Here is an 11,816-nt window from a genome sequence, read left to right as displayed (position 1 = left end):
GAATTAAAGGAAAATAAAAGTTCCAGAGAACTCCTCTTCATTCTTCTTCTGTCGTGGAGCACCTAGCAAAGGTGAGTCTTCTGATTAAAAGATTATAAGTTGAAATTAAGTTTGGGTTTTGATTATTAGATGATATTTAAACTTAAGGAAAGTTTAAGGTTGCTTAAAACTTAAAGATTGATAAGTTATGAAAGATTGAATATAAGAAGTTTTTAAGTGAATTATTGTAAAAGAGTTAGTAATTGAAGTTGGGGGTTAAATTTGACTTGTCATCAGTCAAAATAAGAAATTCAAAGTGTTAGAAACGAATTTAGAACATGTTGATAATTCGGTACGATTTTTAACTTTAAGAATTTGGATGAGATATGAGAGATTATAAGGTATTGGAATGAAAGAAGTTAGTTAAAATGGTTGTTGTTAAGTTTAAGGGTATAAAAGGAGTTATATATGATAGATTTAAGTGAAGTGTTGGTAATTTTTGGGTAAAAACTGTCTGTTATGGGCAGGGTGTATCGGTACGCTATGAATATGTATCGATAAACTAAGACCAAATTTTGAAGAACAACCACATAGTGTATCGATACCCGTGTATCGATACACACAGGCATGCATCGATACATGAAAATTTTGAAGCTATTTTGGGTACCGATACACTCATAGTGTACCGATACCCCTAAAGGAAAATGTGAATATTGGACCATTAAATTCACTTAAGTTATTAGTATCAAATCACAAGGTGTAGGAATATGATAATTGCCTTTAAAATTATATTTATGTAGATACAAAGCCTAAACGAGTTCCGGAACCATTGACAAGTAAGATCGAGCAGGGGGAAAGATAAGAGATCGGTATTAACTAGTGAGGCCAGGTGAGTGCATCTTATTTGAATATAGGATTATATGGAAATTGGACTTGCGATAAGTCTATTTCCTCTAAGTCTAGTGCATGAAGTCATAAATATAAGTATGTGAATTACATGAAATGTATGTATGCTCGATTATATGAGTTGATATATTCTGGTATGTGCTATGTGGTTTATGTGAGTATAAAAGATAAATCACGTGATAAGACCTATGCGATATATGGAAATGAAATTATTTGAATATGAAGAATTATAAGAGAACAAATATAAGTTATATGAATAATAGAAACATGAGTTAGACAAGTACATAGTGGTATGATCAATTATGAGAATTAGTGTATTATAGTTATATGATTTATGGAGAATTGAAGAAAACTAGATAAGATTGAATTATAGAATGAGTTGGGAATAATATATTACTTAGGAAACTTGAACATAAAGTGATGATATGCACATATAATATCAAGATATATGTTTATAAATATGACATAGGTTATGTAATATAAGTACATACCAATCACTAAAGAATAAGATAGATGTTACAATATAAACTATATTATGAATTAGTGACGTAGGAATGTGATATAAATATGTAATAAAAGTTATGTGTTATATGATAAATATGAATATATGAGAACAAGAGATAAGATAAGTGACTTTGTGATAGAAGCTATATGAACATGAATTATGTAAATAGGAATAATCTAATTGCTATGTGACTATGAATATTTGAATATGTATCTATGTGATGTGATATATGAGGTCATATGAAATATTATGTGACTACGTGACTAGATGTGATCTTATGAAAATGGATAATGAGCTATGTGAAAGAGCTATGAGATTATGTATATATGTGATAGAAATATGTGAATGTATAATAACATGAATATTACTGCCCATGTTATGTGTTATGAGAGCTAGAGGTATAGTTGGCATGCCAAGAGTCGAGGGTCTACCCGGTCATTTGGGACATATATGTATTCTTTGGAGCATGTGTGAGGTCTTTTGAGACACATACTTGATCTTTGGCATATGTATATGATTCTTAAGGAATTTCTGCGTGGTTCTTATGGACATTTGGCACTTCGATGCATTTCTATGCGCACTATGGTGTAATTCTACGTGGCACTTCAGTGCATTTATATGAGCTATGGTGACAACATTAGTGAACAACCTCTATAGACTCACATATCTATAGTTCTCACATATGTACATGGACTAAACAAGATATAATAACAAATATATATTTGTGATATGATAAATTTTATAGAAATATTATGATGTTGTGTGTGTATAGTGTTTGATTAAGAAGGTTAAGTATACAAGTATATGATTAAAAGAGAAATTTCTAGTGATGAGTTATGTATATGTATGCATTTCTTGCTAGGTAATCTGATATGATTTTATATGATATGATGTAATAAAGTGATTTGGTATAGCATGATAGAACGAAACATGCATGCATTATTAAATGTTATAAAGTGCATTATAAGTTTTATATGCCTCACTAAGTCGTCGACTTAGCGTGTGAATGTTTCACACGTAGGTTGGAAAGCGAGAAGAGAAGCTAAGAGGAGCAAGACATGTCAGCATTTTCCTTACGAAGTTCATATCATAAAAGTAAAGATAATATGTATTTTTTTGTTCTTTCGGATATAGTTGGCATGTACTATTAGATTTGAATTAAATATGCTCTAATAGGTTTTGTAAAACCAATTGATTTTAATTAATGAAAAATAATCATTTGTTTTTGAATTGTGTATTTAATTTTTTTTCTATTTTGTTAAGAAAAACGTTTGAAAAATCAATGTGATACATCGGACTCGGATCCGGGTCGGATACGGGTTGGGGGTGTTACAATTAAAATCTCCCCTCCTTTAAAGAAAATTCATCCTCGAATTTTCACTGCACACATTGATAAGAACATATCTTCTAATGTTCTCATGTTACTTTCTTTACTTAATCTTTCCTATCATCTGGCATACCGTTCTTACTTCTATATCATACATACCATCTACACTTCCATATAATTTTTGTCATACATATTCTTTTAATTTCCTTTTTCATTTAATTTCTTATCCCTTTACTCCTCCAAAAATTAAGATGTCCTGGTATCATAGATCATATCTTTTCAAATCTTTATCGCATTTTGATAACTCTGATAGTTAACATTACTTGCACAAACCTTATTCTTTATAAAATCCTTATTTGAGTCACAATACACATATCTCTTTTTCATCACATTAACTTTTCTGTCAATCCTTAACTTCCGTCAAACATACAAATTCTTATCTCCTTCACTTTTCAAATCTTCTTACCATATAGATCATATTTTTTCTTCCTGTTTCAATACTCTTTTATACTCATTTATGATTATCGATCTTTATCGCATCTTCATAACTTTTTATATTTAACTTTACTTATACAGAACCTCATTCTTTACCATCTCTTATACTTGTATTTTCCTTCCTTAAAGCCCCCCATTTTAAAACATACAAATACTTATTTCCTTGCCTACATCCTATCTATCTGATCAGAATACACAACCACATCCAGATCCATATCATCATTGATTAACTCAACTTTATCTTTTCTTCAAATCTTATAACTTCTTATTCATACATATTAATCCTTATCTCTTTCGCTACATCACATTTACATAATCAAAATACATAACCATTTACAAATTTTACGCCATACTTTGTTAGCGTAACCTGACATTATCTTTAATCCTTTTACTCTAATACATTCATCATCATTTAACCTTATCAGTATGCAATAGTTCTTCCAATCATCTACACTCTTTTCGATCGAAACTAACTTAGCACTAATTTATTTGACTCATCAAACTCATATTCTTACTTCTTCACAATGTAATTTTCCTGGGTTCAAACTCAAGTATTACAATTTCCTTTATCTTATAAACCAATCATCAATGTACCCATTCTTAAATTCTTACAAAACAATACCTATCTCACTTGATCTATTTAAAACACTTCTTCTACTTCACTTTTCATAATTTCGAACAAAACTTTTAATCCAATTGACCACGTAACTTCATATTCAATCTTACTCTTTACTTTATCTTCCAATATCAAATCCTACTATTCAAGTGTTTCTGACTTTCATTAGATTTGATCTTTTAACATGAATACTACTAATTCCAACCATGATTTATTCGAAACCCAAAATTTCTGCCTCTCTTTGATAGTGCTAATCTTTATAAAATACCAATTCTCTTAATCATTCTGAGCACTCTCTAGTACTTTAGCACATATAACTACTTCTTGAAAAAGAAATGATTTCAACACCAATAGCATTCTTTTAATCTAACTGCAATTCTCTACTAACTACTTGCATACATCGTTTCATTTAAATCAGCTTAGCAAATATTCACTCAACTTATTAAATTGCACTCTTATCCATACACAATACGATTTCCCCCAGTTTCAAGCTCATAAGCTCTGGCTTTGCATATATATATATATATATATATCTGATAAACTTATCACCGAGATACTTATTATCAAAGTTTTCGAAACGAATATCCACATCACTGAATCTTTTATCATTCTCATAATAGCATTTGTTTACTATAGTTTAACTCATCCACATAGTAACGAAACTACTTCATCTAACTTCTTCACTTCAAAATAGTAGAAACTCTTTAATGTTCTTATGGTGACATTTGTTCATCATATTCTATCTTATCCATGTAATAACAAGAATACTTTATATTACCTTTCCAATTCAAAATAGTAGAAACCCTCTAACGCTATTTTAACATGATTTCAACTTGCTGAAATCCACCTTTTACCCTTACGAAACACTTCCTGAGGTGTTCTCTCTTCATCCTGCCTAGCCAGGGCAGGTGAATTGCTATCACCATCAGGTCTATCACCTCTCACTTTTTTTGAAACTATCATTATAATAATTCTATTATAATGTAATAATCTAATTCTATTAGCAAGACAGCACACTCCTTATACTATCAGATCAGAATTTTTTTCACTTTGAGTTGGCATGTACAAATTTTAAAACTCTTTTAACTTCGGTTTAAGCCTAGAATCGGGTAAACCTTAGCTCTGATACCATTAATATATGATAAATGTTATAGAAATATTATGATGTTGTGTGTGTATAGTGTTTGATTAAGAAGGTTAAGTATAAAAGTATTGATTAAAAGAGAAACTACTAATGATGATTTATGTGTATGTATTTCTTGCTAGGTAATCTGATATGATTTTATATGATATGATGTAATTAAGTGATTTGGTATAGCATGATAGAACGGAACATGCATGCATTATTAAATGTTATAAAGTGCATTATAAGTTTTATATGCCTCACTAAGTCGTCGACTTAGCGTGTGAATGTTTCACACGTAGGTTGGAAAGCGAGAAGATAAGCTAAGATGAGCAAGACATGTCAGCATTTTCCTTACGAAGTTCAGATCAAAAAAGTAAAGATAATATGTATTTTTTGTTCTTTCGGATATAGTTGGCATGTACTATTAGATTTGAATTAAATATGCTCTTATAGGTTTTGTAAAATGAATTGATTTTAATTAATGAAAAGTAATCATTTGTTTTTGAATTGTGTATTTAATATTTTTCTATTTTGTCAAGAAAAACATTTGAAAAGTCAATGTGACACCTCGGACTAGAATCTGGGTCGGATACGGGTTGGGGTTGTTACAAGATCTCTTACAGAGTAGGTATATTTAGGGTTTTAAATAGCAGACCGCTAACGCTATAGTGGCCATTATTTCACGATCGGACCATCGTCTGAAATTGATATTGCTTGAAATAACGATGTGAATGAAGAATCACACTAATAGTGGCCGCAACTTAAAGGGTAACGACCGATCACGGTGATAACAACCCGTTATTCCCATTACACCAAATCAATCCATCAAAATGGGTTCGAAAAAGAAAAAGAGAGAGAAGGGGGATTCGAACACAACAAAAAATGGGGTGTTCCAAAAAAACGAAAAAAGAAAGATATTATATTAACATTACTCCACCGTTTGTGTTTTGTGGGTCTTACTAGAGTGGAAATCACTGGAATCCAGTGCCGTTTCAGATATTTTTGGGGCCCTAAGCAAAATTAAAAAATAGTCCCTTATGAATTGAAAGTATATTATATTACTTTGAATAATTAATTTAAAATTTTGTTAATAAACCGTAGAAAATAATTAAATTAGGGCTTTAAATTATAAAAGTAAAAATTATGATTGAAAAAAAATTAGGGGCATCAATTTTAAAGGTAAAAAGTGAGATTAAAAAAATTAGAGGCCTCGATTTTAAAGGTAAAATGTGAATTAAAAGATTAGGTACTTCAATTATAAAGGTAAAAAGTGAAATTGAAAAAATAGGAGTTCAATATAAAGGTAAAATGAGATTGAAAAAAATCATGGTCATCAATTATAAATATAAAAAAGTGGGATTGAAAAAATTAATTGTCTCAATTATAAAAATAAAAAGTGTGATTACATAAAATAGGGACATCAATTATACATATAAAAATAAAGTTAAAGAAAATAAAATTACTCAATTATAAAATAAAAAATATAATAGAAAAATAGGTGGCTTATAAAAAATGGGCACCCTTAGCGATTGCTCAGGGTACACCCCCTAATAGCCGGCTCCACTGGAATTGGAGAAGGAAATATTCGTCAGAGTGGAAATCACTAGAATTGGAGAAAGAAAACTTCTGTTTAACTTGAGTTTCTCTTTTAAGTTTGAACATGTCATGGTTTTTGAGGTTTTAGCTATTGGAGAAGAAAGCACAAAGAAATAGGGAGAAAGGAGAGAACGATGGGGGTGGGGTGGGGTTGTTGGGGGAGTTTAGGATTAAAATATTTTAGGGTTTATTAGGCTTAAAACATAATTCACTCACATTTATATTTTCTATTTTTAATTTTTTAATGAATATATTAATTTTTCATTCCTACTATTTTTTAGAATTTATAATTTAATCTTTAGTTTAGAATATAAATTTTTATTTTTATTTAATTTAGTCATAATTTCAGTCATTTAAATAAAATGTTTTCACAATATTATCATTAATTAATTATCTTATCTTATTACCGGATTTTTAAAGTCTTATATTTTGTTAAACTATATATCATTTTCACTTAAAAACGTTAAAAAATTATTAAAAATGATTCCTTATAATTATAATTATTATGTTTTAGGGTAAGTTGTGCGAAATTTAAAATAATTCATAACTGTGACACCCGTAAATATCGCAATGACATTCGTTATATCTGCAATTGTGATAAACGCGACGCGACCGAAAACGCGACCGCAAATGCTATTTAAATCGCTGGGTGTATTTGCAGCGGTAAGTCAAAGAAAAGAAAAAGGCATCTCAATGCCGTAGCAAAAGCATTTCGACACTCTTTGGAGGAAGCTATCCACTATATCAACAAGAATGAAAGACATTCCTAAATCAACCAAACTTGCTGGATAAGATCATCAGAACGGAGACTCTCAACTCTTTGGAAGCAAATGCATTGCCTCGCCTTGAAATTTGAGTTTGCTTCTGATCATATTTTTGCTGGTAGAGGTTTGGTTGACGTGTATCCAAAGTGCGAAATTATGATTAACGCTTATTTAAATAGACTTTAAAGATGAGATCGTGTAGACTACTTTGATTGATGGATACGCTTATTGGGGATACATTGTTCGCTTATGAGGATATGGTTAAAAAGGGAATATTTGCTGTTTTTCTCCGTGTACGTTTAGTGCTTGCGCAGCATTAAAGGCTCTGAATTTTGGGAAACGTCTCCATTCAGTTATGGTGGAGGGGGGTTTGACTTGGAGATTTCAGTGGGAAACCCTCTTACAGATATGTATGCAGAAGTGGGATAGTGCCTCAAATGTGTTGGAATTGACTCTTGAGTGTAGAAATATTGTGTCATTGATGGACATGTCAATAGAGGATGCTTCAAATGTTTGTATTCAGCATGTAGATGTTGGATAATCTGCACATGCCAGTGCATATTCCTGTCGTTCTTTAGAAAAGAAATGATACCATCATGTCTGCACATAATCAAAATATATTGATGAAACAACTTGTCGGGAAAAAATTTAGACTCAGATAATACACAAGCGATAGCATACTGTGCGTCAGATATTACAGAATTGTGTAAGTACTAAAGCATATACATGTAATTAGTTTAGGCTTAAGAATCTGATTACTAATTAAAATCATATTTCCAATAGTCTTGACGGTAGATATCCGCTGTCTCTCATGTTTTTTGAGGTTGATGTGCTTTATCTTGAGTTATCATGTCAAATTTGAGCTATCGACCCTGCAGGTTCCATGTATTTTACACTCCGTATCATAAGAACGAAAACGATGTGCAACTGAAAGATTTACCTTTGGGCATCTTCTTTTCTGGTTTACAATGGACAACTGAGATTTCTTCTTATTATTCTTTGTTTCTCTTTAGCTTTGGATTTGGTTGGTGTTTCCATTGTCCATTCCTCAAAGTACTGCAAGAGAAAAAAAAAAGTACCGACAAAATTAGGAACAAAGCAGGAAAAAAAAACTAGATCTAGTAGAATGCTTCAGTTGTGGATGGTTTACCTGTTGCTTTTGTCTTCTCTCGAGTTCCGCCTACCGAAATGCAAGTAAATGAGAGCTTAGATCTTGCATATTGTACATGATAAAAGCTAACGAAGACAAGTAACATTAGTGTTACCAGAGCCTGATTAAGATGAGCATTCTCTTGTTTCAGTTGGTTCAACTCTGCTTCCAGCTCAACTGTGTATGCCTGTAAACACAACCAACCTTAGTTACAATGGTCACTTCTACAGAAACCCATTACTTGTAATAACAAAAACAGCATGAAATCATCAATCACATAAGTTAATGGCCTAATCGCTATTGTATAAACCTTCATACTTGTGATACGTAGCCTACATAATTGTGATATATATATATATATATATATATATATATATATATATATTTGTTTAGAATTTTCTTAATCACGACTACAGTCTATCAATTTAATATAAAGCAGGGGTAGGAGTACCTGTTTTCTAGCTCTAGACCTTGCAGCTGATTCCCTATTCTTAATCATCCTGCGTTGCCTTCTCTCAACTACCTTTTCTATTGGACCATCGATGATCCTTTTCCTTCCTCGTAGTCCACCTATCTCCATACCAAATTGAGTGGCTGCAATATCAACTTGATTGGTACACATCCCTTCTGGTGATACAGTACTTATTGGTGACACCATTCCCATTGCCTGTCCTGGTCCATAGCCACCAGCTGTGGCTACTTTCCTGTTATAACAGACGGATGTCGACGGTGGTGGGGCAGCTGGCTGGTAGGCTCCACCACCCCTCTTACCATCATTAAGATACACCGATGAATCACCAAGTACTCCCCCTGGTGGCATTGTCTGGTATGTACTCCCATTAAAACCACAACTGCCGCCCATTTCCATAATGGGCCTGGGAATGAAATTCGGACCCACAGCGGCGTTATTGCTAGACTGATGCAACCCAAACTTCTGCTGAAGTTGCGGTGGTGGCACACATGGTTCCCGAACAACACCTGCCTTAACCAAGAAATCCTCCAAGGTCATTTTTCCGAAGGTAGGCTGTCGAGTACTGGTTTTCTCAACATCCTGCAAGTTGCTGTTATTACTCAGCCGTTGTCCTTGTTGCACTCTATGTATCTCAGACCAAACTTCATCGACAGTCTTCCGACACAACGTTGCAGGGAGCGTAAGCGAGCCTTGTCTCGGAAGGCTAGGCTGCCTAACTACACCTTTACTGCTTCCTGCTGTTCCATTCAAAGAAAAGTTAACACGGCTGCTGCTAACCGGTCCAGTTGCACCGTTATTGTGATGATTGCTACTATTGGAGTCGGTAGCTTGGTTTTCTTCAGCGTTCCATATGCTTGTAAGGAATTCGTCCATGTTCATGGACCCAAAGTTCTTCCCACCCTCGCATAACGTATGCTGGAACTCGTCGAGAGTGAGAGAATAGATAGAGGATTGCTTTCCGAGGGCCGACAAAGGGTGGCTCTTTTGCAACTGCGACTCAACCTCTCCCGCCTCAGACTCCTCAACCACCATTTTTGAGGTGAAAGCTTTGAACACTGCCTCTGATGACTTATATATATGTAGCAACACTCACTATATAAAGAAAGAAACTCTGAAAATCTTGTAGTAAACCATAAAAAACGAGATTATGATTGATAATTGAATATTGTAGCAGATTGTTAAAGGGGAAAGTAAACAAATTGCAGAAGCAAAGAAGAAGAGTTGATGCAAAAGGATGCATTATAATTTACTTACAACAGTGGAATAATAGATGAGCGCACATGGACACTAAAGGCAAAAGACAAATTAAAATGATGGGAATTCATGGGAGATTAAATTCAATAACCGGGGAGTGCTTTTTCAGGTCAAGGATAAAGGCTTCTAAAGTGGGTGAGCAATGGGAATCTATAGCTTATCTTCACCATCCTCCATCAATTAAAATATAATAATGTTCATCTTGCCAGAAGATATCCTCTTGTTTTCAAATGGATCTTCAAAATTTAGTTTTTGTGCTACATTTTAATTTCATTGTACCTGTTTTGCCCCCCCCCCAAGTATATGAAAATTAAATAAGAAAACATCTTTTATTTAATATTTTAGAAATAAAACGATAGGAAATGGTGGGGAGAATGAGGTAAACTCCTCTATACCTAACTAATTTCCATATCTCTCTTAATGGCTAGAAAAGTTTTCCCAAAACAATAAAGTTGACGAATATCTTAAATTTTATAAAAAAAATTAAAGGTACATATGCACGTTGAACTACTCAAAGTGCAACAGATATAATGGTGGGCCAACAAGGAAACTGCAAAAGAATCTTTCCTATTATGGAAAAATGATTATATCCCTTGACTAATTAAGTACCACTAGACTTAAATCTAAATCAAATCATTTAAGGGTAAATTACAAATTTAATATCTAAATTATCAGTTTTATTCTGTTTTAATATATAAACTTTAATTTTTTTTTTTCAAAAGCATGCATAACAACGTCTAGTTTTGTTTCGTTTTAGTACTCTACCATTAAAAATTTAATGGGCGATTTGCATGTGACAAATTTTTATGTATAAATTGCATCATTCATTATTCAATTACCTTCTCACTCCTATTTTGATCACTGAAATTTAAATTTTTATAATTTAATTACTTCACTTCCAGATTATTCCTAATTTAATCACACTATCTTTCAAATTTATTTGTTTTTATTTTTAACTATATATTAATAAAATAATAATAAAAATATCATGTCATAAAAATTATTAATAAAATAAATTAGAGTTATTAAAATAAAAGCAATTTGAAAATTGAGTAATTAAATTGAAATTTTTTAAACTTTTTTTAACAAAATAGTAGGTAGATAGTTAAGGGATGACTGATGTAATTTACTCATAAAATATTTATGCAGTGCCGACGAATTTTTAACGACGAGGTACTAAAACGAAAAAAAGTTAAATGTCAGACATGATTTTAAAAATATTAAAATTTTAAGTATTAAAATTGATTAAAACTGATAATTTAAATATTAATCACGTAATTTATCCATAGTTTAATTTTCATTACTTAGGAATAGAAAGATAATTAAAATTAACGAAAAAGGAACATAAAGGTAAAGGGCGGTTTTTTTATTTAATAATGAAAATAGCTAACTAAACTTACCTATCATTCCGCACTTGATTATATTGGTGGACAAATCTATAAGAGGTTGATTACGATGATTCATGGGTTTATTTTTTAACATAAAATTATATGTTCGTTCTCAATGGTAATAATGATAACCTAAGAGGTTTGGCTAACGGATTAAAAACTGTTTTTCAGATGGTTAAAGCAGCCATCCCCGTTGAACACATTATTGGTGTGGAGAGAAAGAAAAAGAAGTGAAAGT

The 11,816-nt window shown here is 32.0% G+C and overlaps 1 protein-coding gene across 1 annotated transcript; it reads right to left on the bottom strand.

The window, feature by feature from the left end:
- Window positions 1–8,094: 8,094 nt before the first annotated feature.
- LOC120125987 (protein ABSCISIC ACID-INSENSITIVE 5-like) lies at window positions 8,095–10,105 on the bottom strand. The gene is made up of 5 exons (XM_039144297.1): window positions 8,916–10,105; window positions 8,580–8,651; window positions 8,465–8,494; window positions 8,255–8,370; window positions 8,095–8,186 (listed from the first exon to the last, which is right to left on the bottom strand). Exons 1-4 carry the CDS (start codon window positions 9,966–9,968, stop codon window positions 8,278–8,280), a joined length of 1,248 nt encoding a protein of 415 aa, XP_039000228.1. The 5' UTR covers window positions 9,969–10,105; the 3' UTR covers window positions 8,095–8,186; window positions 8,255–8,277.
- Between the last annotated feature and the right edge of the window lie 1,711 nt (window positions 10,106–11,816).

Source organism: Hibiscus syriacus, unplaced genomic scaffold (assembly GCF_006381635.1).
Source record: "Hibiscus syriacus cultivar Baekdansim isolate YM2019G1 unplaced genomic scaffold, ASM638163v2 tig00110450_pilon, whole genome shotgun sequence".
Taxonomy (NCBI): Eukaryota; Viridiplantae; Streptophyta; class Magnoliopsida; order Malvales; family Malvaceae; genus Hibiscus; species Hibiscus syriacus.
The sequence above is the reverse complement of the archived record's forward strand: the minus strand, read 5'-3'. Positions and strand labels throughout refer to the sequence as shown.

Coding starts and splice junctions, on each gene's coding strand:
- LOC120125987 (XM_039144297.1), bottom strand. CDS start 9,968: ATGGTGGTTGAGGAGTCTGAGGCGGGAGAGGTTGAGTCGCAGTTGCAA. Junction 8,652..8,915: donor GGTCTAGAGCTAGAAAACAG/GTACTCCTACCC, acceptor TTGTGTTTACAG/GCATACACAGTTGAGCTGGA. Junction 8,371..8,464: donor AGAGAAGACAAAAGCAACAG/GTAAACCATCCA, acceptor TTTCTCTTGCAG/TACTTTGAGGAATGGACAAT.